Source organism: Alosa sapidissima, chromosome 17 (genome assembly GCF_018492685.1).
Source record: "Alosa sapidissima isolate fAloSap1 chromosome 17, fAloSap1.pri, whole genome shotgun sequence".
In the NCBI taxonomy this organism is placed as follows: domain Eukaryota; kingdom Metazoa; phylum Chordata; class Actinopteri; order Clupeiformes; family Clupeidae; genus Alosa; species Alosa sapidissima.
Genome location: NC_055973.1, coordinates 27,865,463 through 27,892,835, shown reverse-complemented (window position 1 = coordinate 27,892,835; position 27,373 = coordinate 27,865,463). Strand labels below are relative to the sequence as shown.

The window sequence follows — 27,373 nt, the reverse complement described above, 5'->3', positions numbered from 1 at the left end:
GATGAGCAGATAATGTTTTAAACACTTCATCACTGTAGACGTCAGGGCTACTGGGCGGTAGTCATTCAGACATGATGGACTTTTGTTTTTCGGTACTGGAACAATAACAGACTGCTGGAGGCAAGTAGGAACTATCTCTTGAGCCAATGATGTGTTGAAGATATAAGTGAACACAGGAGCTAACTGAGCAGCGCAGGATTTCAAAACCCTGTTAGAAATTCCATCCGGTCCAGCAGATTTTCTACAATTAACCCTCCTAAAGGCATTGCTCACATCGACCTCAGAGACACAGAAAGGTGCATCCTCATTTGCTTCACATGCTGCAGCTAGTGCAAGATCAAGTCTGTGTTTTTCATGTCAAAGCGAGCATAAAAAGCATTAAGTTCATCAGGGAGGGCTTTACTCACATTCATCATAGTACTTCTGTAGGCTACACAATCATGGGGAAGACTGCTGACTTGACAGTTGTCCAAAAGATGACCAGTGACACCTTGCACAAAGAGGGCAAGACACAAAAGGTCATTGCTAAAGAGGCTGGCTGTTCACAGAGCTCTGTGTCCAAGCACATTATTAGAGAGGCGAAGGGAAGGAAAAGATGAGGTAGAAAAAAAGTGTACAAGCAATAGGGATAACCGCACCCACCGATTCACAAAGAGTGGACTGCAGCTGAAGTCAGTGCTTCAAGAACCACCACGCACAGACGTATGCAAGACATGGGTTTCAGCTGTCGCATTCCTTGTATCAAGCCACTCTTGAACAAGAGACAGTGTCAGAAGCATCTCACCTGCATGGGCTAAAGACAAAAAGGACTGGACTGCTGCTGAGTGGTTCAAAGTTACGTTCTCTGATTAAAGTAAATTTTGCATTTTCTTTGGAAATCAAGGTCCCAGAGTCTTGAGGAAGAGAGGAGAGGCACAGAATCCACGTCCATAAAGTTTCCACAGTAATTCAGGCAAAAGGAGCCCCAACTAATGGAGTGCTGTACATGCTCATACTTTTCATGTTCATACTTTTCACATGGCCAACATTTCTAAAACTTTTTTGTATTGGTCTTAAGTAATATTCACATTTTCTGCGATACTGAATTTGGGATTTTCATTAGTTGTCAGTTATAATCATCAAAATTAAAAGAAATAAACATTTGAATTATAACAGTCTGTAATGAATGAAAAAGTTTCACTTTTTGAACGGAATTACTGACATTAATCAACTTTTTGATGATATTCTAATTATATAACCAGCACCTGTATGTAGTACTGTGATTGAGAGTATAGAGTGCAGTATTGACTTTTTTCTCTTTTATATTGGTTAGTTATTTAGTTAAGGGCGGAACGCGCATCCCGGTCGTTGTTCCCTTGTGCGTGGGGCGTCTTTCACGCACGATAAGCCTGTGGTCTCTCCCCACCCAAACTACCCGGCATGCCCATTGCTGTTCTCTGACCGGCTCCGGCTCGCACTAGGAAACATGGCGGCCGTCAGTAAATATCTGACTGCGAGGAACTCCTCTATAGCCGGCGGTGTGCTTCTAGTTTTGTACCTCATCAAACAAAGGAAAAGGGCAAAGAAACCGAACGGGTATGTCCCTGCGCAGTAGGAGTGGAAAAGTTGAAGTAGCATAGTGAAACTGGTACTGATCAAGCGCAAGGATAAGGGTGTCATACCACTGGGCTAGCTAGCCGGCTAACATTAGCAGTGTGTCTCTAGCTCAGTTGCTAGAAAGCGGTTCCCCAACCAGAATTGACAGTTTCAGAACTGTCAAAGTGTAGGAATGCTGGTATTGTATGGATGTAGACGGGAAAGTACATCGTATACCCAGTGTATCGTTAATGTTTATTTTTTGGCACAGTGTTATAGAATTGTAACTAGAAAATTCATGTCCTTGATTATTTTTCTCAATGGTCAATTACATTGATGTTAGCTAACTTAACAATGAGGTCTTTTATGCCCTCGGGAAACACGCTAATCGCACTTATGTTTTCCATAACTTTGTTGAAAGTAGCTAACAAACTTTATGATGTTTTTGGTGTACACTAGCAACCTTACAATACTCTAAAAAGTTAGAGGTTACTCAAGTAACTTCTCCAGACAGCAACGTGTTCATACATGAAATGCGTAACCTAAAAGAAGTCATTTGCACATTCAAGGATATAATAATAATGTCAATATAATCTGTCTTGAATTTACAGAAAAAAAGGGGGTGCAGAACTAGTACTGAGCAATGAGGTAAGTGACTAGCATATTATAACATGAATCTTTCTTGTGTACAATAATTGTTACGGTCTGTATTGTTTTTATTTAAAGTTTGATAAATAGTAGACCTAAATAGGCCATAACATTCTGAATTGATTTGAGTTTGGCAACATCGCTTTAATGGCCAACTGTAATATCCCATCTCTTCTGCAGCAGAAAGAGGCCAAAAAAGACCGGGCTGCTGTGGACAAGCTGTTCTTCCTACGCATCTGCCGCCTCCTCCGGATCATGGTGCCTCGATTTTTCTGCAAAGAGGTGGGCATCACCCTTCCAGTCTCAGTTGCATCATAAGTGATTAGTGCAGCAATTTAAAGTCCCAGTCACTGTCTTGATTTAACAGTGTTGTAGAAGAGAAGATAGTCTACATACAAGTTACTCTACCTACATTTGCTGAATTACATTCTTAAGTTGACACAATAGGGTAACAAAGAATTTAAATCTGGCAGATGTATATTCTCTAAAATCCTAGAGTACATTTACATAACAGTGACAAACATAAATTAATTTAAATTAAGATCATTTCATATTCAAGTTGTTCAAGTGTTGGGTCAAAACCTCCTCAAACCATGCTTGCCCCCCTATTTGACACAACTATCCATGTTGACCTTGACGTAATTAATGTGTCATTTGGCCTTGACCTATTGTTGTGAGTTCATAGTATGCTCATTGCATCACCTTGCAGACTTTTTCTTATCTGACTAATGCAAAGTCAGCGTCCGTGTAAGATTTACATAATGTTTACACTGTAACACAGTTAAAATACATATAATTTAGCACTCCAGTGTATTGTATGGTAAAGATATAATGTTTTGTATGGGAAGCTATAATGTTTTGTATAGGAAGCTATAATGTTTTCTAGAGTTCTCAGCCTGCCTTTATATTGATAACCCTAAATTGCAATGAGTTGGTGAGATTAGTCAATGATAAAGCTTTATCTCGCCTCTCACTGTAGCTTATCAGTATAGTATGTCACAATGTCTCTTTTCTCAGCAATAGTATATTGAGTTGCCCTTGTCACATATACTTTCTATTATTTTTTTTTAATGCACTGTCCTGCAATGTAGTCCATTAGTGGTCATGGTTTCTAATCTCAGTTTATGTTTTCACAGACCGGATATTTGATACTAATTGCAGCAATGCTGGTGGCACGAACCTATTTTGACGTGTGGATGATCGAGAACGGCACCTTGATTGAAAGGTTGGACTCAGGAGCACCTCTCCCCTCTGCAAAATTGATATTCTGTCTCAGCGTGTTTGGTGTTTGCGGTGTTGGGGGTCGGAGCATTTAGTATTCTCTCCATGTTGATTTGTTGCATTCTAATCTTCTACAGTGGAATCATAAGCAGAGATATCAATCTATTCAAGAAGCACTTTTATTCCTACGTGGCTGTCATACCAGGGGTAATTGTTTTGCAAGTGTGTGATGTTAACCACAGTGAGAGACCAGTGTAACTAATATGCCTGTGCTGTTGGTTCTCTCAACTCCATTGAGTGTCCCAGTGACGCCACTTCCATTTGCCTCCATAGACCTCTCCAGAATAAGTCCCGCCTCCGTAACTTCCGTATCCATCCAACTTCCTGGCGTCGATTGTCTATGGGAAATAACATGGCGTTTCGAAATATCATACCGGTAAAACATCTGTAGGTAGCGAAGTAGAAAAAGCTGGTGGGCAGATTGGCTTACACACTTCTGCCATCTAGTTTCCACTGGATTTTTTGATTGTCGGTGCCGTTTAAATAGTATATTATAGACTGTACTACTTAAACAGCACCGAAAATCAAAAAATCCAGTGGAAACTAGATGGCAGAAGTGTGTAGGCCAATCTGCCCAGCAGCTTTTTCTACTTTGTCACCTACAAAGTTTGACAGGTACGATCTTTCAAAACGCCATGTTATTTCCCATAGACATTTGACGACCAAAGGTTGGATGGATATGGAAGTTAGGAGGCGGGACTTATTCTGGAGAGGTCTATTGGACCTATCTTTCAAAAAAATTTGAACGCCAGTCTATGGCGAAAAAGAAATGATTTTCTGGTCCCGGTTGACTTGTGCCTTGAATTACCCATATGATGTTTGTCAATTTTAAAGACAATTTTTCATGTAAAGACATTTGCAGTTTGTGTCGTAACTATTGAATTACAACATTGTGAAAGATCGTAATTCCAACGACTAGTTCTACAAACCCATCAGTCGCGCTAGTGACGTTAGCTCATTCACAGCCACACTAGATTGTACAAGCATACCAGCAACAGGTCTTAATTGGGCTTTCCTTGCCGATGCAAATACCATGAGTCAGAGGATTAAACACATCAGGTAAGTTGTATTTGTCCATAGACTGTACATTAGATACTGTTAAATGACATAGCAGGCAGCAAGATGCAACCGTTAACTAGCATAACAGCTAATCTTATCGTTTCATTACGTTGGTGACGTAGCCTACATCGTTCGAGACGAGAGATGTAGTCCACTGAGCGGATTCGCACAAAACCAACATAACTTTTGAAGTCTATCGAACAACAGTACTTTCTTGACGTGAAAAAATATCTTCTAAAAATAAAAGTTCACACACATCATATGTGAAATTCGTGGCACAATTCAAACTGGACCAAAAAATAATTGTTATCTCCATTAACTCCCATTCATATTTTTTTGAAAGCTAGGTCCCTTGTAGCAGAAGTAAAACGGAAGTCACTGGGACACTTTATTGCCTAGACCCACCGCAGGCATGTCTGAAGTGAACCTGTGTTTCACTAGCATCTATGATAAGTTGAGCTCTATCAAGCACAACAGACTGTCTTTAACACCTACATATCCATATTCCTTGAGAGCCAAAATGTGTCAGACTGCCCCTCTCTTGTGGTTGTAAAATCTAAAGACTACAGTCCATGAGCCCAAAAACAAAACAAAAAACACTTATCAGTACCACCAGAGGTAGCAGAGTCTAGTAGTGATTTTTGTAACCCTCCATCATGTGTGAGAGACATTATTATGTGATGGCAGCTAAATTATTATGCTATACAGCATAGGACTATTTACAGGTACAGGTGCGCCAAAGTATGTAGGAAGATGGAACATGTGTTAATTCATTTTCAATCACATGTTGAGGATCCAGGCTTTTAGAAACTATAGTTTAGGTGGTTGATTTATTTATGACAGGTTGATCTAATATTCCTCTTTGTGGAGTTAAGATTACCTCAAGATGAATTCATCGATCCAAAGAAAAACAAAAAAACAGCTGCTCAAATAGAAAGGTTATTTTGCTTCTGTTGGTGTATCAACAACAATGTTGCCACCTTGGTTGGTACTGATATCTGGTCTTGCCTGTGGACTACTAGTACCAGTAGTAGGGCCAATTCTCTCTCCTCTGCTTCACCAGTTCTAGATCAGGGATCCTCAACACATGTTATGACTCTCTATGAACATGGTTACTCACCCCCTGACTTTTACAGCCAATAATCTTGATAACTCATATTTTGTATCTAGGGCTGAAACGATTCATCGAGTTACTCGAATAACTCGATTACAAAAATTACTCGAGGCAAAAACCCTGCCTCGAAGCCTCGTTAAATTCCTATGACGCGCACTATATGCGCAGGGATCTGATTGTTCCACACGGACCGTTGTTCAGGAAGCACACCACTAGCGCGTGAATCGTGATACATTCGGAATTTAGCTGGCGCGATGGCGGAGTCAAGATGTCCATAAATGGCAGAGAATGTCTGAAGTTTAAGTAGTTTTGGGATCATTACATACTCAAAAAGAACAAGCATCTGAACCGAAAACATCCACTCCATGCTGTTTCACCAAGCGTCAATAAAATAGGCCATCTCTATCTAGCTATCTACGTAGCCTATAGCCTAGCTACATTGATGTTGGCTGATTTTAATCACATACTGTATTTGTAGCGATGTCGTGATATAATGTTTAGCTTTGATGTTTGTGGTGTAGAAATCTACATAAAACAGATAGGCCTATTTACTTTGATGTCAGGTCTAGATTACAGCATGAAACTTGTGCATATTAATACATTAAATTGCTTTCCCTCTTCTCCCTCCCAGCACTTCACAACATAGTATGGACAGCTTTGTTCGCCCAGCTAAGTCATGCACAAGAGGCTGCAATTTTACAGAGAGCATTTTGAACATTATTGAATTGTTGGCACTGGCACTTATAAACACTAAATGGGTAAATTGCAATAAATGGGCTTAGTTTCGTAGCCTGATGTTGGAGTTAGAATAAATACCTCTGTGCCAATTGCTTGATCATTTTACAGCCATGTCATTTTCGTTATGCATTATTTGTTTTGGTTGTTTAAAAATGCAAAAAAAAAATATCCGATTAATCGATCGATAAAGTGCTAGATTAATCGATTACAAAAAGAATCGATAGCTGCAGCCCTAGTTGTATCATCATTAACTAGTTCAGACCTCCTCTGCCAAGTCCAAGTGCAAACGTATTGCGTCCGGTGCATATAATGTATTTGTGCACGTCTTGAACACCCCTGGAGAAGTCCACTAGTGTGGAGCTTAGTTCTGCTTTCGTTTCACATGTTGACTGACCAGTGTCCTGCACTTATGTTTTTTTTTCTGTGGTGTGTGTGTGTGTGTGTGTGTGTGTGCATGTTGTGGTTTGCAGTGCAATTATTGGTCGCTCCACAAACGGTTTCAAGAAGTACTTGCTGAGCTTTGTCAAATTCATGCCGGCTGTAAGTGTGCCTATTTTTTTCTCAGAAGTTCTCAACATGACCCGTCACAGTGGACACCCATTGATATAGAGACTCTATGGAAACTGTATTCAGATCAGTTTTTATCACAAATTGTAGTGATTTGGATTTTAGCACCAGAGGAGCTCTGATGAGTTATATGTCTATAGTCTTGTATAACAATTAATTTCATACAATAATCACGTTAATGTCTTCATTAGGGCTGGGACAACGCGTCAACGTAATCGATGACGTCGACGCAAAATATGAGCGTCAATTCGTCAAGCATAACGTGTGCTGCTAAATATTTTTAATTTTACACCTTCAGTGTTTTCCATACGTTGACTAATCTGTTAGCCTAGAAATCTAGACGCACCCTAGCGGTGGCAAATTAATTTGATCAGTCTGTATACATTTCAATGATATAGGATGGCCCGCCAGGCTACTAATCTGTGGCTGGGCACCACACATTGATGTTCTATATTGTAGGCCTACTATTTAATTTAAAGATAAGATAAAATAATTTCATTGAGCTGCACTTTTTACTCACACAGCCTTTCCTCGCCCCGCCCCGCCCGCTCTCTCTCGTAACGAGCCCGCTGCTCCTCTGCATGTGCATTTAACAAAATATTCACGATTGTTGAAGGATTGTTGTTGCCACATAGAAGCACTGCATAGAACACAGTGGGCTAAATTGCTATTAAATCCGCTTAGCATCGTGACCATGCTGCGCAAATTTGCAGCATTAAAACTGCTGAATTAAAGTAAACTCTGCTAAGGTCTTATCACAACATAGTTCATTGAGGAGACTAAACTAAGTTAAGTTACAGTATGCAATCAAGCAGTATCTCAAAGCTAACGTTAGAATACTGTTTGGGTGTCAAGTTTAGGATGCTTACTTGCAGCTGCTTATTCGTTAATCATGCAGGGCTCATTTTATTGACTCTAAAGTGCTTGTCCAAAGGAGAAGTACGAACCGTTATTTGAACTAACTACGTTATGAAATGCATCCACACATCAGCAGCCTTTTAACTGTGTTAATGTTAATTGCAAGGATTCCCACACGAACATCTTAAAATGACAGGCACTCAATTAGACATACACTACTGAACTTTATTGAAGGCTACCTCTGACTAAGAATGCATTACTTTGCACTTGTATAGTCTTTTATTTTGGAATCTTAAGAGCAATAAACATATATTGCAATGTTAAAGAATTCATGTTTTTTTCATTCAGATGTGTAAATAAACATGTATAAGTTGCTATTAGTGAATTAATGGGGAGATAATCGAATCGAAATCGAATCAGACTGAAAAAATTAATCGATGCATTGAAAAAATAATCGCTAGATTAATCGTTTAGAAAATAATCGTTTATCCCAGCCCTAGTCTTCATAATGTCCTATGTCTTGTTAATGTCTTCATTATATTAACTTAACATATTCTTATTGTTGACTAATATGCTGTAACATAGCTGACAATGTCAACATCAGTACTGTCAGTAGCCCTACTTATTGAATTGTGTATGAATTGCTGAAATCTTGCCCTCCTTACACAGTATGTCATTCAGTAAATAATAGAGAATGTGTGAGCCGAAATGTTTGTGTAAATCGGACTGACAGGTAGAGCAAGGTCTGCTGTCTGGGGTTTTTGAAATAATGGAAGGCATGTGACTGGTTGTTCCTGCTCTCCACAGATTGCGTTAGTGAATAACTTTTTGAAGCTGGGCCTGAATGAGCTGAAGCTGTGCTTCCGTGTGCGCCTGACCAAGCATCTCTACGATGAGTACCTGAAGTAAGACTGCCAGGGCGGGAGTGGTAGTCCCACACCCTCCACACCAGCACATCACTGCGTAACACTTGCAAAACACTTAGCTAATCTTCCCTCTTTGGCAATACATTCCCTGTACTTTCAAAAGATTAGAGGAATTCCTTGGCTATACAGGACTTTCAACAGTCCCATAACATAGAATATAGAATAGGCTGACATTGAATTGCTGCATTTCTGGATGCTGTGATTGAAAGTTACAGGCCATAGTGAGAATGCATCTGTAGTGTAATACAGTTTGATACAATGTAGACATGCATTTGTAATATAGTTTTAGTAATATTGAATTACCTGTATACATTTCAGAGGGTACACTTACTATAAAATGGGCAATCTGGACAACCGCATCGCAAATGCTGACCAGCTTTTGACTCAGGATGTTGAGAAATTCTGCAACAGTGTGGCGGAGCTCTACTCCAATCTGAGCAAGGTAAACACATGGACAAAGTCAAAACAGAGTCACCAAAACGACTGACATCTTCAACTTACAAAATAAAGTATTTAGGAACTGAAATGTTGTTTACTTTTTTCCCTACAGCCCCTCCTGGACATCGGCTTGTACATCTTCAAGCTCACAAGTGCCATTGGAGCACAGGTAATCTGAACTGAATTTCTGTGTTCCATGCTAAAATGTAACTAGCCATTTCTGTAACACATTGACAGGAAGTGATGTAATCTCTGAGTGCAGGGCCCAGCAAGCATGTTGGCGTACCTGTTGGTGTCAGGTCTATTCCTGACGAGGCTGAGACGGCCCATTGGCAGGATGACCATGACGGAGCAGCGTTTTGAGGGCGAGTACCGCTACGTCAACTCACGCCTGATCACCAACAGGTAAGGAATAAAGCAGTGTTCTATATCTAGTGCTACGTGTTCTTCAGGACCTCAAGGTGGATGGCTTGCTAGCACTGTACATAGTACCTGTTGGGTAATACTTAGTGAGGAGTTCTTTGCTGTTTTAATATGTTTGGTATTTGTTGTCCACAGTGAGGAGATTGCGTTTTACAATGGAAATATTAGGGAGAAAGCGACTATCTACTCAACCTTCCAGAAACTGGTAAGCAAAAGAGTCCTTGGTTGTGAATGGGTAGTGCTAACTATTCATTGTATTATGGAATCAGAGGTTGGACATCACTTCAACACAATTTGCAGATGTATTTTCCACACATTCAAGACATGCCATTCTTTAGAGATGACGCATCCATTTTCTTGCTCCACAGGTCAATCATTTGCACAATTTCATTTTCTTCCGTTTCTCGATGGGCTTTGTGGATAGCATCATTGCCAAATGTGAGTAAAGGCTGCTGTTGCCATGGAGGCTTGTGTGAAAAGATGTGGCATTTACATGAGCACCCTTCCTAAACAGATATACAGATACTGCTCACGGCTGATAGGCACATTCATGTCATTTCCACGTGAGGATGGCGTTGACGTGTCTCTCACTTGTCTCTTCTCACAGACTTTGCCACGGTGGTGGGCTACCTCGTGGTAAGCCGGCCCTTCCTGACCCTGTCCCACCCACGCCACCTAAACAGCACCCACTCCGAGCTGCTGGAGGTGAGAACAGCACCCAGAGACATCAGGGGCTTCAGAAATGCCAATGCCCTCCAAGAGGGGCTCAGGCCCAGGCTACACCGGGGCCGGAACTGAAGTGCTCCGCTCAACACAGCGTAAAAATAGTTCTAGAACACTGGTCTAATTTTTTTCTAAACCTACGTGGCGCTATCACGTCTGATTGTAGCCGGTTTCATTGATAATAGTGGAAGCTATTTGTTGCAGAAGACACAGAGCGAACGGAACCCTTAAGTTACGTACTCGTGTTGCCTTCCTGTCAGGAAGTAGTTTTCCATGGAATGTGAGCCTAATGACTCTACACTCATTGTAGGAGCCACACAACTGGTTATCTGGCTGCATATTCCCATTAATAGATGTATCTTATAAATCCCTCATGAAACACACATCTATGCATGAACAGTAGAACAGAACAGAAGGAGAACTGTATTGAATACACATATACAGTATATTGAGGCTGTTTTAAGACGTGTTAAATTTCCACTGTTTCTGTCTACAATATGTGCTCAAAACTCTTGACACAGGACTGCTGTCCCTGTGAAAGCCCTCTCAGCCCTGTGAAAGCCCTCTTAGCCCTGTGTGATTTCTCCTACAGGACTACTACCAGAGCGGGCGTATGCTGCTGCGCATGTCCCAGGCTCTGGGCAGGATTGTGTTGGCAGGTCGTGAGATGTCCAGACTCTCGGGGTGAGTCACTCAAACCCCTCTCCACGCTGGCTCTGCTCCGAATGATTCCCATTCTTTTTTTTTTCATTTAATCTTTTTTTTTTTTAGTTTAGTTTATTTTTTAGTTTAATTATTAGTTCATTTGTTTTCACATACCATACAAGCCTCACAGACATGAAATACATAGATACACAGTGTCACGGTTCTTCACCCACCACCCACCACCCTGCCACCACATACCCCACCCACATATATCACAACAGCACACAAACAGCACATATATCACAACAGCACACATACAGCACATATACATCACATTACACAGATACCAACAGGAAAACCATCACCAGTTGACATTACAGAGGAATGAGGGCGGCACAGTGATCCATCTTGCAAGCAGACCTGTCCATCAATCCACCCATTCATCTAGCTGCCCGCTGGTGGTGCACATACCCATTTATTTTCTCACTGTCCACACACCCACCTATCTATCTATCCATCTAACCAATTCTTGACATATCTGCTGATCCACATAGAAGTTTGCTAACCCATTTGCATGATTCATTTAGCAGGCGCTCTTATCCAAAGTGACGTATCAAAATGAGGAATAACATTCAAAGCTACTTTGCAAAGGAGACATTTGGTAGCAATAAATGCTACAACTAGAGGATCAGATTGCAGAAGTTTAACAAAGTGTCAAAGGAGGTGGTGGTAGAATGAGAAGGAGGTAGAAGGGGGTAGAAGGGGGTGAGTGGGGTTGTTAGATGTATTAGGAGAGGAGGTTCTCTCGGAAGAGTTGGGTCCATCCAACAATCTCTCATCAGTCTTATAATTCGTCCATTTATCCTCCCATTCCTTCATTTTTCCATTTATCTAGCAATCGTCCAGAACGGGTCCGAATGGTCTGAACAGTTCTTAACGGTCATTAGGTCCGTCACAGTGTCCTTCATTGCCTGACACTGGGATGTTAACCATGATGCACTTCTGTTTCTGCCACATCAGGTTCACCGCCCGCATCACAGAACTCATTAAGGTTTTGAAAGACCTGAACTCTGGGCGGTACGAACGCACAATGGTGAGCCATGTGGAGAAAGGTAAATAGTGAAAGCAGCTTCACAAGTTGTTGTTGTTGTTGTTGTCGTCATTGTCAGTGGTTTATTAAGAATTATTGTCTTTATTTATGTTTAGACACAGAAGCCATGGAAAAGCCTAAACTCATTCCTGGAAGTGGCCGAATCATCAACATCGACAACATCATCAAGTATGAACATATGGAAACTTAGCTGTTAGTTCTTCACACTATAATACTTAACCATCAACGCCTATCAAACAGCACTGAGCAGGATTGTGTCTTTGCAGGTTTGATCATACTCCTTTAGTGACACCTAATGGAGATATGCTCATCAAGGACCTGAACTTTGAGGTATGGCCTAGCACCTGCTTGTCTTCACTCACTGTTGCACTCCTGTGCAGAGCCTTAGCGAGCAACAAGGATACAGAAGTGCGACGCAAAGGGGGCTCAGAGCGCTTCCAGGAGACTTAAACTGTTTTTGACAAAGGATACAAAAGTGTTTCAATAGACAAGTTGCCTCTGAATCAGGGGGAATCTAGGCATAGCCAATTCACCTTCACCGGCACTAGAATGGTCAGAAATACCACTGCTCTGAATAACCTGAATAATTAAAGCTGCAGTTGACAAGTCTGACAGATTGAGGGGACTTAGCCAAAATGTTGAATGTTTACACTCACATGCCCCTCCCCCACTACCACTGAGCACCCTCTCATCGAGGTTTGTGCTCGTCAGTAGTGTTGTCACGATACCAAAATTATGACTTCGATACGATACTTGCCATAAATATCACAATGCTCGATACTGAAACGATACTACGGCGAAATCCTAAGATATCTGGAAAAGAAAGGACTCGTACCTGATCCGAGTGTATTGAGTCATTTGTGTTGAATTCGGTGCCCAGGTCAATTCTGGGTTCTAAACTTCCTACATAATTATTATTTTTATAGTCAGTAAAATAGTAGGCATACTTTGTGTGATTAAGTCCTTTATTTTTTATTATAGTTAATTTACATTGTGTTGTGTTTTGCCAATAAAGTAGCTTTAAATAGCCAAACTAGGCTAGATCAAGGTCAGTGTTGAAATTACTGCATGCAAATCACTGAATGCTATGCAGAGGGGCCTAATCTTTAGGCCATCTGATGTACAGTATAGGCTTCCCTAGGCCTTCCCGTGTTCATGGGATTTCTTTGACAGTTGCAAAGGGAAAAATGTGAGGATAGTCTTCTTTGCGCCCAGTGTACAAGTACGACATTCCAACCACTCAGGTCTTCGTCAGATAGACCTACACCATTACCTGTTGCAATATGTCTGTGTGCATTCCTACCTTAGCCTACGTCTATTTCTTTGATAACATGATTTGCTACCACATAACAATAAGCCGCTATTATTATTAGGACTCAACACGCTTTGGTGGTATTATATGCTGTGGGCTTTAATTAGCGCATTTCGGGTAGCCTATCCTACATCTGGGCAATACTTATTGAACAAATTGCAGTCTACATGCCATGACAAATATTACCAGTAGTACTGACCGAACATGAAATAGATTGTTTACAAGTTATGGTAATGTTATTCTGGCGTGAACATTCCGCTTTCATCACGTTAGCACCCTATGATTACAGCTCGTTATGTCTCATCAAAATGATTACAGCTCATTATGTGTCGTCAAAATTCATTGATGAAGGAAGGTTCGCTTTATCCCAGAGAACCATACTAGTTTCACTTAGGCTAGACTAAAACAGAAGAGAAGAACTTGGCACTAACCCATGTAGTCGTGTTTTCTATAGCATATTCGTTAACCTGTCGTTCTTTGAACAAAAATGTTGGGATATGTCTGCGAGGTGTTTAGCCAAGTTCCATGCGTAGCCTACTGCTTTTAAATGACTTTGAAACATATTTCACAAACGGGCCTCTGTGTACCTGATGGCTTGCCTTCACTATTCGCGATGTATCCAAAATAGTTGCAGATTTCACTTCACCTTTTGTTTTATCCACAAGGCCGAGGACGGTCGGCAAAGAACTACTGTATGTTGACGTTGGCTGCGCACTCACTCACTCAGAGCTGCCTGCTTGACACGCCCACTTGCCTAGATGCGTGCAAGGAGCAGTGAGAGCAGCAGTTCACGCAGATACAGAGTTAATTTTAATAAAGTATCGATTCTAAAAATGTCGGAAATCGTATCGTTTTTTGCGTGAAGGCATCGTGATACCTTTTTAGTATCGATACACCGTGCAGCACTACTCGTCAGTGCGCACCAGACTGTGATTGAGACTGTGACTGTGGTCAGATCTCACACAGCCCTGCTCTGATTAGACCATAAGAACTGGGAGCTGTGGATTTTTGCAAAACAAATAACAGGCTCTAGGTGGAGGTAGAAGTGCATTTGTTTTCCTAAAACCGGCTGATTTATGTTGTTCTGTCGGAGCATAGTGTCGGTTTCAGTGAATATGGTCAAAAAAATCTTGCCAACTGCAGCTTTAAGTACATCTAGGGTTCAGAATCAGATACATGGTCTCATTTTGTATAGGAGTTCATTCAACTTGAATTTGTCCTGAAGTGGTTGTACCACACCGTGTAAGGGCATTCTGTTTGAGTTCAAAGTGCAGACAACTGATGTGGATGTTACAGTTTTGTGTGTCTGTGTCTGTGTTTTATCCCTAAAAGGTTCAGTCAGGCACCAATGTTTTGGTGTGCGGGCCCAACGGCTGTGGAAAAAGCTCCCTGTTTCGTGTCTTGGGAGAGGTGAGTGGCCAGGGAGGGGTCACTGTGTTGGAAAACCTCTGTTCCGTCTGCACATGCAGCTGTCCTAAACGCAGGGTTGAAGCCCCTGTTGTCTCCACATCCCAATTCGGATAGAAAACAAACAAATAAACAAACGCAGCAGGCTCTCAGTCAGCCTCAGTATCATGTGGTTAAAATCATTTAATGCTCAGGAATGGGTGTTTATTTCTAGACTCTTGTACCCACCCAACTTTATTCATTATGTTGTTTTGGTGTAGTTTATTTTTTGTTTTGGTAGGCTTCACACAATCATGCTATTACATAATGGCAGTCATTTATTAGTATGTATTGACCTCTAAAATGGCTTTGGATTTTGCTCCGCTGTCCATTAGCTGTGGCCTCTGTTTGGTGGCAGCTTGACCAAACCGGAGAGGGGGAAGCTGTTCTATGTCCCACAGGTGAGCTGCCTTCACAATGCCACCGTTATCAATGAATAGCATTCAGTGTTTTGTGAGTTCCGAGTGTCCTGCTGTACTGGCATAGTCCTAATGGGTTCCATGGACTGGTGTGATGATCTGTGGTGCCTAATTTGTGGTTGTCAGAGGCCATACATGACGCTGGGCACCCTCAGGGACCAGGTGATCTACCCCGACACCCACGAGGACCAGAGGAGGAAAGGGATCTCTGATCAGGTACTGGAACCCACCAGACGCACCACTTAGCTTGGACATTCTACAGTATATTGACACATGATATTGTCTAACTGGTGTCTTTGTTTGTTTTGTTTTCCACAAACTTGTACATTCTGTCTATTTTGCATGTCGGCATCATGTTTTGAGTGTTGTCACACCAGTCTTTGTGTGTGTGTGTGTGTGTGTGTGTGTTTTTACATATTTCTGTGTGTGTGTTTTTTTTACATATTTCTGTGTGTGTGTGTGTGTTTGTTTGTGCAGGTGCTGAAGGAGTACCTGGACAATGTCCAGCTGGGCCACATCCTGGACAGGGAGGGCTCCTGGGACATGGTGCAGGACTGGATGGACGTTCTGAGCGGGGGAGAGAAGCAGAGGATGGCGGTGAGTCTCCGTCCAATCGCAGCTGCTCCCTAGACCAGACGCGGCTATCTGCACAGAATCTGGACCTCATTGTAGCACAGCCTGGTTTATGGGCTGTCTTATTAGGAAGGAAGGTGCCTGTTGACACATGTTGCGTAACACACAGACTGCTTTTTATTATACTTTTTTCTGGCATGAAACCTCTTTGGCGATAATGTCCTAGTCTGATATCCTGACCTGAAAAGTGTTTTTGAAAATTGTCACATAATTCTAAATTCACTGTGTGTGTGTGTGTGTGTGTGTGTGTGTGTATACATGCATGCATCTCGATTACAGATGGCCAGGTTGTTTTACCATAAGCCTCAGTTTGCCATTCTTGATGAGTGTACCAGTGCAGTGAGCGTTGATGTGGAGGACTTTATCTACAGCCACTGTAGAACAGTAAGATCTCGTTCTTCATCTCTCCCTTTCCCTCTCTCTCTCCCCCTCTCCCCCTCTCCCCCTCTCCCCCCTTTCCCTCTGAGCCACACTCTCACTGATAGGGGTTGTTCTCTTTAGTGATGTCGAAGGGATGAGCTCACTGCTGGCCTAGAGGAATAAGTGACCTGATACAGTGTTTTACTGCTTCCATAGCAGAGTGTCAGACTCGCTTCTCCCATCAGGAGCCCTGTTGTCTCCACACAATTTAAGACTGCTGCTTTAGCAGGCGTGCATCAACACGCAGTGTGGTTTCCAATTGGGGTGTTTCTGATCCATGCTTACAGAATGAAATAAATGCATTATTATGATAACAATAACCCACTGATTTAAAGTGATGAGGTAAAGAAAGAGCTCCTTGTGGAAATGGCAGATAGCATACTTCGTTCAATTATTATTATTAATTATTGATTACTTAGTAATGATTCTGTCATGACATACATAGGTGCAATATGGCAAATTGTAGTCTGAGGCAATACCCATAACTGCTACACCTTTTCCCTTTTCTTAGTTAGACTTGTTCACTCAGATACTGGCACATTGATTTCTAAAGCCGTGTAATGACTATGTAAATAGCGCTCAGCGATGTCTTTGTTTCTTTGTTTCTCATTGTTTTTCTGTGTCCACGTCTCCTTCTCACTTTCCCCGACAGGTGGGCATCAGCTTGTTCACCGTGTCTCACAGGAAGTCCCTCTGGAAGCACCATGAGGTAAGAATTCTAAGGCCTCCTCACCAATGGGAGAAATCCAACACCAGCGGTCAGCGCTGTACAGCTCGTTCCTCTTGTCGTGTTAAAGCTGCAGTTGCCAAGTCTGACAGATTGAGGGGACTTAGCCAAAATGTTGAATGTTTACAAGTCTCATGGCCTTCCCCCACTACTGCCGAGCACCCTGTCATCGAGTTTGTGCTCATCAATGCGCACCAGACTGCACCAGACTGTGATTCAGTCAGATCTTACACAGCCCTGCTCTGATTGGACCAGAAGAACCGGGAGCTGTGGATTTTTGCAAAACAAATAACAGGCTCTAGGTGGAGCTGCGGGGTTTTTTCTAAAACCGGCTGATTTTATGTTGTTCTGTCGGAGCATAGTGTCGGTTTCAGTGAATATGATAAAAAATATCTTGCCAACTGCAGCTTTAACAGCCACACTTTTGTTGATCCCCTCCCCTACAGTACTACCTTCACATGGATGGCAGGGGCAGCTACGAGTTCAAACCCATCACTACGGACACCATCGAGTTTGGTTCCTAAGGAGATGCTCCTCACCCTCACCCTTATTCAAGCTCACGTAGAGGAGAGACCCAGTAACTCCCCCAACACAAAAACAGTGTCATACACTACATCTAAACAATTCTGTTTGTAATTTTGTTTGTCCCTTTTGATTAAGCTGTATTTATAGATCCGTTATAGTCTAATAATTGAAGCCTATTATTTTTGTCTCTGATTGTAAGTAATTTGTGATATATCGTAGTCAGGTCCACTGATCTGGACTGCCACTCTGTTGTAAAAGACAGTCTAATTCCTAATGAAATATATCTGTGTGTCTGTCTGTGTCTGTCTGTCTGTGTGTGTGTGTGTTAGTATCCCTATAGTTGTGAACTAAATGATGTCTAATCATTGAGGAGTCAGCCTGTGTAGCCTCTTGCATGGGAGCAGGGAGCTTTGCACAAATGAAATGTACCAGTGATGGGCTGGCATACTAACAGTGCTTCCTATTATCATTAACTAGAATGAACCATTCTTAGTGTAGTCAAGCTGCAAAAACTAAGTGGCCTTAGTACTTATTGTATTACCTGATGGTTGGTTTAGAGTATAAAACTGTGGGAGAGAAACAAAACCTGTGCTTCCTGCCATTGGAAAATGTATGTAACCTGAGTTTGATACCTTTTTTCACTGCTTGTAGGTGTTTTAAAGTGTTTTATTGAGCCTGTCTTCAGATGCAGGTGGGGTTTGCACCTTTGGGATGCTTTGACTAGCTCACTTGGGTTAGACATGCTCAATCACACACTGAAAATTGGATCTACAACCAGAAAGGTACTCGGCAAGGTTTACTGGTTGTGTAACTTAATATGTCAAAGCCTTTCATATCCACACACAATGTAAGTATACACCTGATGCCTATTTGTTTCTGATTTGTGACTTTTTTCTGAGATTACTGTAAGTGACTTTTGAACTGTAAAAGCTGCATTGTGTTGAAGCGGTGAGTTTTTATATGAGAAGGACTACAGTAGCCTAACAACACTGCACTCACACGGTGCATAGACCTGCGGTAAGCTGACCTGTGCATTTTCATTAAAAAACAAATGTGGAAGACCATTTTGATACGTTTGTCCTTTTTTAGTGTGTGTGTGTGTGTGGCACACAAATGTGTTGTGTTGTGCACAAATGTCACCTCAACCATACAAATAGTTACCCCACCCCCCCCCCCCACACACACACACACACACACACACACAAAAGCACATCAGTCAGGGGACAAATGTCATCATTGCATTTCCAGCTTCTCAGGTCTAAGCATGCCCAAGTGCACATTAAGCTCTAATGAATCTCATAAAGGCGGGCGGACATATAGACGGCAGGTTGATCATTTGATCGTCAGCCACAATGAGTCATATGTACCTGTGCCGCTAACAACGTGTGTCCTGAAGTAGGTTTTAGTAGGTGAAGGGTCACTCTTAACTCATTCCACTCATGTCTTACCTCGAGTGCTATCAATCCATATTACTCAGTTAATGAGTAATGCCAGTATGCCACCTCAGTGGTTGTCAGGCAAGCAGAACTTATGACAGACTGGAGAAAGAACAGTCAGTGTTGTGAAGTCAGTTCTTGTTCTGAAGTCAGTTCTTCCCTCTCACTTTTCTGTCTGTTTACCGGTATTGTTCACACTTGTTCCCTATGGAATGTGAAACGGTTGTGGTATTTCAGTAGGGGGACAGATTGATTCTTACATATCTCTATGTAGAGCTCACATCACATGTTTACCTTTCAGTTAAGATTATAAGACCATTCATATCAAAGGCTGAGAGTCAAAGTTCAATTTGTGTATACTGCTGTGCATAATGATCACATTTAGCTGGCCTATCTTGTTTTGTTCACCTCCCCCAGTACAGGAAGTTGAGGTTTTTCTGTCTACATCACTACGGTGCTTCCGTATGTGAAGCAGCTGCTTTGTTTAGTCCTGTGACAGACTGGTTCTGTCTACTCAGGCTATACTGTTTGTTAGGTTCATCACTGCTGCATTCATTCCCTGAAGGCATTCTCCATGGATAGGCTGGTCCTACTCTGCTGTTTGTGCTTACATGTGCAATGGCTTTACGGTCATCCACAAGAACAAGGTAAAGTCTCTTCTTGAGGGAAAGGGCTTTTAATTGTATATTTCAATACTTTTGTATTGTATACTTTTGTATTTTAGTAGTGATCACATCATGTATGTGATCCAGTTTAAGTGTTGCCATGTGTGTGGATCTACAGTTGTATAGTGCTCATATTGATCAGATAGCTGTTACTGCATCAGTTTACATGACCCCATTTAGTGCATCTGTTCAGCTCAACGCACAGTGTCACATGCTGAGAACTGGAACACATAACCCCTTAGAACCCGATTCATCATCTCTCTATCTCTATTTATCTTTCATTCTGTAATTCATTCTCTCCGTCTTTCTCTCGTTGCTCCATCAGGTTCTCTCCGATTTGTCGGCCTCGGAGACTGGGGAGGATTTCCCCTCCCCCCATACCATACTTATACCCAGTCAGAGGTAGCGAGTGAAATGGCCAGGGTGACTAGTAGTATGGGTCTGGACTTTGTCCTCAGTCTGGGTGACAACTTTTATTTCAGTGGAGTAAAGGACGTGGACGATCCCCGCTTCAAGGCCAGTAGTTTGACACAATTCCTCAGACAAGCCCTAAAGCTTGCACAAAGTAACGCTCGCTTACACAACATCAAGTAATATCACTGTGTCAACCACAATCTCACACCGATTAGTGTGACAGAGTGTGTTCTTGTGAAAAGAAGCAGTGAAACAGAGAAGGGGGTTTTCTTTAGTGTCATGGGCCAGTACACAGTTTCAGAATTCAAAGCAGACAGCATGTGGTGATGGTTGGTTAAGGAGAGTTTTTCACAGATAGGAACAGCATACTAACAGCAGCTGAAGACAGAGGGGCACTTTAGCTCAACAAACTTTCATTACCTTAGTTGTCATGTGACTTCCATGACAGGTTGAAATGAAAGAGTGACAAGTACTCTCTCTTGTGGTGAAATGCTGTACTACATTTACTTCTGAACAGTTCATGTTTAGTTATATAGCTGTATTATATATGCCATATTCACGTGGCGGCCATTGTGTAAACCAAAAGGAGGCTAAGGGATACACTGACTAAATCAGACTATATCATTAATGTGTTTTAGCCACCTACTGACAAATGCATAGAACACAACAATCATATGGTAGTGTACCCTGTCGCCTCGTTTTGGTTTATATTGGCCGCCATGGAATAAGGCGAATTGCACACTGAACATTGATCTAAAAGACTATGAAGTGCAGTGGAGTATGTAGAGCATAGATTAGATCATGTATCGGTGTGGTGATCATGACCATCGGATCAATTCAAATGAATGCACCAGAAGATTTGGTCTGTTTTACCTTGAGGTCAGGATAAATCTGTTGCTGTGTGTTTCATGTGTGCTGTCCTTCAGGTCACCTTTGAGAAAGTGTTCTCTCATCCAGACATTCTGCATGTGCCTTGGTACGTGGTGGCAGGTAACCATGATCACTTGGGAAACGTGACAGCCCAAATTGCTTACTCTGACCGCTCAGAGAGATGGTAAGCAAGTTTCTCTCTCTCTCTCTCTCTCTCAGAGTGTGTGTGGTGTGTGTGTGTGTGTGTGTGTGTGCATCGTATACATGAGCCTTATCTGTATTTGTTATTGTTTTGTGTCCACTGTCCTCATTCTTCCTGTTTGCTGTGTAGGCATTTCCCTGAGCTGTACTACCAACTGAAGTTTAAGATCCCTAATTCAAATGTCTCCATGACGATACTAATGATTGACACGGTGACGCTATGCGGGAACACCTATGACAAGGATCACCCATTTGGACCTGAGGATCCAGAGGCCTCTAACGAGCAGCTCCAGTGGATCGAGAACCGCCTGAAGAGCGCCAAGTAAGAACCTTCTCACCCAGTGGCAGAACATGACCCTATGAACTCTTCTAATCTCTCCCAATCAAAAATAAAAATATAAATCACCACCAAAGAAGGCGTTTAATCCACAGAGGTATTGGGTAAACACTGCGTCCAAGGGCGGCTTTAGTGTGTGAGGTTGAGGGAGTCGTGTTGTTACCCATGACAAAGTTCCCCTGAGGGAATGTGAGGCATTTCAGAGCATGTTTTCAGAAGCCCCGACATGCAACAAAGAATACACTCCTCCATATTCCACACTGGGCTTCTCCTGTGTGTCCACCGATACGCCCTCGCATTCCTTAGAACCCAGTCGCCTGGCAAACACACCCAGAGGTGAAACCATAAGAAAAAAGAGTCATACACACACACATACACACACTCACAACACAGCTCACAATTCACACTCACCCCACATTTCACACAGTGACCCGGTCGCGTTCACTGAAGCTAAGCCCGAGGCCGATCTGGTTAATCAATCATAAATGTTCCTGTCTATACAGACTTTTTGTGAATAGAAAATACCTTTGATTAAATTCAGATATGGCAAGCTGGGTCAGTGCCACCCTTTCATGCTGGCATGCTCAAATGCAGTGGTGATGGGGCTTCAATGGGCCTCTCCACCGTGAAACTGTTTCTCACCTCTCATTTGGAATGAGTCATCTTCCCTCTTTCCACCAAGTTGCCAAATAGGGACAGATCGGGGCATGAAAACCTTGGAGATATTTTTTCTTCATTCATATCTGACCAAATTCTCTGTGAAACTCCTACTCAACCGCAGAAATGCTTTACATTTCACATTTGTTTTAGTTTCGGTTGAATTCGTCCTTTGAACCTCCCTCAAAAATATTTTCCCATGGTTTTATTTGGTTGGTTCTGTCTAAATTGGCTTTGAACTCCACAGTACTTTGAATTAGCCTACTCATTGTTGATTGAGACTGTGCCTGTGTGGAGGTTGTTGAAAACCAACTGACTTCACAGTTTATTTAATCCGTCAGTGTGTAATTCTGCTGTTTTTTGTCTAAAGGTCAGAGTATGTAGTGGTGGCTGGTCACTACCCGGTCTGGTCAATTGGTCACCACGGTCCCACCCAGTGCCTGCTGGACCATCTGAGGCCTCTGCTGAAGAAATACGATGTCACAGTCTACCTGTGTGGACATGACCATGACATACAGGTATACCATAGACCCTGTTCTTGATGCCCTCGCTATTGAAACTTACAGATGGGCATCAAATAAATGCACTGGGATCGAGCAGCAAATGGTATACAGTAAAGATGTCCATCTACTGTATAAGTGATGCTTTAGGATTCAAACCACGTCTTTGAAATGTGGGCTGAATTACTGTACACATGAAAGACATGAAAATACCTGTGTTACAGTGGACAGCAGACAGACTTGGTTTGGGGAAAAAACATTCAGGGTTTCTACATGTTAAACATCATTTTTCTGCTGCAAAAGGCTTTCATAGAAAATCGATCCTGTCCATTTACATCAAACCATATGGCTGATGACTTGTGTTACTACTCAGATATTGGCTAAGTATGAACCTTTAGTGGTATCTAAAACATAAGCGTTGGACTTATCCCATGTTTGTGTCTCTTCCACCAGTTTAACCAAGAGACCGATGGGAGTGCGTATGTGGTCAGTGGAAGCGGAGCCGTCACGTCCACTTCCGTTCGGCACCAGAAGAGCTTTCCGTCGTCCTGGCAGCTTTTCTCTAATGCCATCAATGGCACTTCCAGCGGATTCGCCTACTTTGAGGTGACGGCTGACCGCATGACCATTAGCTACATTCAGACAGACGGGAAGTGTGTGTATCAGATGTCTCTTCCAAAGCGACGGACACAGTGGACAGATAGTAGTGACCTCCCTTGAAGAATTCCATGGGATTTTATCATCACTGACAACTACAATTAGTGGTTTCAATTAGTGATTTCAACTTTTTTAAGAATTATTTTATAATTTGTTGCTGTGTAATGGACTATATTGATATAGTTGACCTAATATATACCATGACTGATTTTATGAGTGGGCTATGTAACATCACCTATAGAGGGCAGTAGAGTATGTGGTATGCATCAGTGCATTATGCAACAAAAGGATGTCTATTCAAATCGAGAGTCAAATCATTTCTCTTTATTTTCAGTATAAAAAGTAAAACTACAAAAATAAAAAGTACCTTAGTCCAGAGGAACACTTCAGTAGTATGATCACTTTGAAGAATGCTTACCAGAATGCTTGTCATGCTTACGATAATATTCATTTGAAAACATGGATACACATTCGTTTGACATACACAAAGAACATAAAATAATCTGGATTTTGAAGATTGTTTTGACAGTACTCACCAGTGATTTCAGTAAGCATTATAAACATTTACCTCTCTTCCCATTAAGCATTTCATATACAAATAACATTTCTGCAAATACTAAAAAAATAAATATCACAATAAACTATTTATAAAAATAGAGAAATCAGATTTAGACATCACATTTACATGTACACAGCTCTCATAATTCACCCAGCATGTCCCAAATAAAAAGTTAGACAGTTAAAACAAAGCCTAAAAAATATAAATATAAAATAAGAATGTAGTGCTTATATCAATCTATTAAAAAGAAGTAAGTCATCCCAACAGTAGATAGTTTGAGTACCATTTCCCACACCTAGTTATTTAAACACAGTGCTTTCAGCATTCAGATTTTTCAAAATCATATGTCCCACACATGTACTTATGCAGTTTCATAGAAACCAGAGGGCAGATTCCAGTGTTTTACAGTGGAATGTTGAACTGAAGATGGCCCCTGTGCATCCTCTCCCTTTTGGATCGAGGTGAGCCAGTTCAGCCAAGTTGTGCAAACTCCGCGCACGCCAGACAAATGCAGACCAACACCCAGCTCGCTCGGTGACCTCACACCACCCCCGGGTCTCCAGACTTCTCCTTCCGCTGGCGTTTGCAGCAGACCACCGTCACCACGATAATGATGATGATGATGGCGAGGATGGTGAAGATGGCCCCAGCAATCGCGCCGATGCCATACTCTGGGGAAGCAAAGGAGGGGAACTGTTAGCGATCACACAAGCGTGCACACACACACACACACACACACACACACACACACACACTCCCATATGAACACCTATAATGTGCTGTCCTTCAGTGACTGTCCATTCTGCAACCTTTGCATTTTCAATAGTCCCACGCCGCTGACATGATTCATGCCTCTCCCTTTGTATCACTCTTTAGTGCTGTTCCAGTAATTACTACTATGAGCCATCAGTACTCTGCTCTGCTTACCGGGTTAAATCATTGCCTATGACTGCAGCATAACTAAAAAAAAACAACCCTCTGCCTCTCACTCCACCTCTAACCCCCACAAGTGCTCTAATACAGGCTGACACTAAAGAGAGCAAATGGCCCCTATTTCCATCCATTAACCGTTGTGACAGTCGTAGGCTGTCATCAGATGGGATCAGATGGGTATCAGAAGATATTAGCGCCTGGTCATTATGTTACGTTTTACCTTCACTGTCTCAAAGTGACTTGCATGCCATTCGTTTTTTTTTTTATAAACATGTTGTTAGAGACACAAACCAGGCAAGCGTCTGGTTAAGGAACAAAGTGTCTCTACAGCTATAAAAGCACTTCAAATGTGACTACAGTAATCAGCTCGGACATTTACAAAGGAAGGGACCCTGCTTGGGACAGAGGCAAGAAAGCCTGTGCAACTGTTGAGTTCTAAGAGTGTAACTTGGTTCTCTGGTCTTTGGGTTTGCTCTCATGGATCATACCATAGGCTCTTACCATCAAAGATGCCCTTCTTGGTGTTCGGAGTGCACTTAGTGTTGCTGAACTCCCCATTCTTTTTGTCGAAGTCTCGAGACGGGATCACTGCCTGCACCATAAGGCAGTAGCTTTCCCCTTTGTCCACGTTGGTCAGCTCGATGATATTTGTCTTAGAGGTCTGAAGCTTCTGTGGACCAGAACATGCGAGATGTATTAGGTTCTGCATGACAGCAGGTGCAAAGTGCTTTTTGCATCACTTCACATGAAACAATATATATCTTGAAAAAAATAATTTTTGTAATTATAGTATAGGCCTACATGTAAAAATATATGTGGGATAGTCTTAACCTTAATAATTAACTGCATTAATTAACAATTAATTAACACTATGAAATCTATGCAGGTTAGTTTGGTAGACTTCTCTCTCACCTTCCCTGTGCTCCCCGCCCTCTGGTACGTGACACTATATTCCAGATCATCCCCAAAAATATCCCGAATATTCAGGCGCTGGGTCTGACTGTCAAAGACTGCAGTGAGCGGGTCAATGACATGGATGGTGATCTTTCTGCCGTCCTTGCTCACGGTGAAGTTGAAATCAGGTTTTCCGATGATAGCTGAGAAAGACAGAGCAAACTTGAGATTCTCACCCTAACAAAGTGATGGTTCAGTTTGAGAATGTTGTGTGAGTAACACCTGGGGTAGGCTACGTACTGTCTGTGTACGGGCAGAACTTTTTGGATGCCGTATAGGGCAACTCGACTATGTCGGACGTGGCTCCTCGCACTGGTTCCGATAGCACGTTAGCTGTGTAGATTTGCTTCAGTTCCTTGAGCTGTTCTGTCAGATCACACTCAGTCTCTGCCGTCTGAATACAGTGAGGGCTTCTGTCTCTGTTCTGGCCAGCACTAATGGGGTGGAGAGAAATGCATGTTCACAGGTAAGCGAGCAGGCCTTTAAATCAAACATGCTACAGCAAGTCATAGCAATACTGTTGGGCAACCTGGTAGACACTTAAGAGAGCAAATAATTATGTCAGCTGTGTGTCTGGGGTTTATGTGAGGTTCTGTGTTCCACTTTCTCAAATGAAAGTAATTAGCCTATATTGTGTGACCATTACCTAAGACTGTATTGCAAATAACACAGTGTATCAAAACTACTGTAGTTCCCAGTTAAATGATGTAGGAAGTCACGGCAGTGTGTAGACTACAGAGTAGTAGGAGTCAAGGTATTCACTTACGCAAAAAATTCTACGGTGTACGAATAGCCATCAGGTTTGGGGCTCCAAGACAGCAGTGTTTTAAAATTGATCGATGACCAACTGACGTTTGTGGCTCTGGGGTAAGAACCTAAAAATACAGCAACGAAAAGATACAATTAACGTTAGAATAGCAAAATTGTAGATTTATTCATAAGCTGCTGGAGGACACGCGAAACTGCAAAACAAATCCTTCATGCACCGTTTCATAGTCGCAAAGAAAGTGCAAGCAGTAGGCTACAGGTAGAAGGGACTCACCTGTAACAGTGTTTAAAATGAGCAGCTTTAAAAAGCAGATCACCAAAAGTAGTCCCATTCTTCTTGGATACATCCTGTAGGTTATTTAAAAAGTGAGAGGTCCTTTAATATTCAGGATAGCAAATGTCCCTAAAATCAACGCACAGGGAAGGTAGGCTACTCCGAAACGAACGTCTGTGAGTGTGTGCCGAGTCAGATTGTAACTAAGGGAATGTAGCCTATCCACACGCAGCCAAGCTCACGTTGCTGTGTCGCTTACGCGCACAATTGAATTCCGCCTTTGGTGCTGGAAAGTGATCTGTCAGTGGAAGCGTACGCTGTCAAGCAATATAAAGCACCGCATATTGACCATATATGGGTATCCGATCACTCTATTGGGCTGGACTTAACAAAAGACAGGGGAATGGCACAATTTCAGCGTTAATGGTCAAAATGTGCTAACATGAGCTTGGTTAATGTGCCACATTAGAGGCATGCATTTCAGGCTAATCATGAAACTTAAACATCACGACCTAGCTACTTATTTGGAGTCAGCAGCATTTAAAGAGTGGTTCATAATG

The 27,373-nt window shown here is 42.1% G+C and overlaps 3 protein-coding genes across 5 annotated transcripts; 2 read left to right on the top strand and 1 right to left on the bottom strand.

Moving 5' to 3' along the window:
* Window positions 1-1,410: 1,410 nt before the first annotated feature.
* Window positions 1,411-18,652, top strand: abcd3a (ATP-binding cassette, sub-family D (ALD), member 3a). 3 transcript variants are annotated; one of them, XR_006024621.1, is made up of 24 exons: window positions 1,412-1,575; window positions 2,187-2,223; window positions 2,404-2,505; window positions 3,360-3,448; window positions 6,886-6,955; window positions 8,648-8,745; window positions 9,085-9,208; window positions 9,317-9,373; window positions 9,467-9,609; window positions 9,763-9,832; window positions 9,996-10,065; window positions 10,235-10,332; window positions 10,943-11,034; window positions 12,016-12,107; window positions 12,202-12,274; window positions 12,373-12,436; window positions 14,751-14,828; window positions 15,200-15,265; window positions 15,410-15,499; window positions 15,761-15,880; window positions 16,196-16,300; window positions 16,989-17,045; window positions 17,510-18,382; window positions 18,415-18,652. XR_006024621.1 is itself a non-coding variant. In XM_042068205.1 (23 exons), the coding sequence occupies exons 1-23, from the start codon at window positions 1,466-1,468 to the stop codon at window positions 17,585-17,587; spliced, it is 1,983 nt and encodes a 660-aa protein (XP_041924139.1). In that variant the 5' UTR covers window positions 1,411-1,465; the 3' UTR covers window positions 17,588-18,652. The 3 variants fall into 3 exon arrangements, 2 of the variants coding, with proteins under 2 accessions (XP_041924139.1, XP_041924138.1); XM_042068205.1 differs by lacking the exon at window positions 6,886-6,955 and adding an exon at window positions 3,582-3,651 and having other exon boundaries at window positions 1,411-1,575; window positions 17,510-18,652; XM_042068204.1 differs by having other exon boundaries at window positions 17,510-18,652.
* Window positions 18,653-19,480: 828 nt separating this feature from the next.
* acp5b (acid phosphatase 5b, tartrate resistant) lies at window positions 19,481-23,696 on the top strand. Its single transcript, XM_042068146.1, has 6 exons — window positions 19,481-19,671; window positions 20,015-20,205; window positions 21,030-21,157; window positions 21,305-21,496; window positions 22,539-22,686; window positions 23,122-23,696. The coding sequence occupies exons 1-6, from the start codon at window positions 19,599-19,601 to the stop codon at window positions 23,386-23,388; spliced, it is 999 nt and encodes a 332-aa protein (XP_041924080.1). The 5' UTR covers window positions 19,481-19,598; the 3' UTR covers window positions 23,389-23,696.
* On the bottom strand, window positions 23,631-27,124 carry f3a (coagulation factor IIIa). Its single transcript, XM_042068148.1, has 6 exons — window positions 26,814-27,124; window positions 26,538-26,646; window positions 26,012-26,205; window positions 25,730-25,914; window positions 25,319-25,487; window positions 23,631-24,555 (listed from the first exon to the last, which is right to left on the bottom strand). Exons 1-6 carry the CDS (start codon window positions 26,884-26,886, stop codon window positions 24,425-24,427), a joined length of 861 nt encoding a protein of 286 aa, XP_041924082.1. The 5' UTR covers window positions 26,887-27,124; the 3' UTR covers window positions 23,631-24,424.
* Window positions 27,125-27,373: the final 249 nt, after the last annotated feature.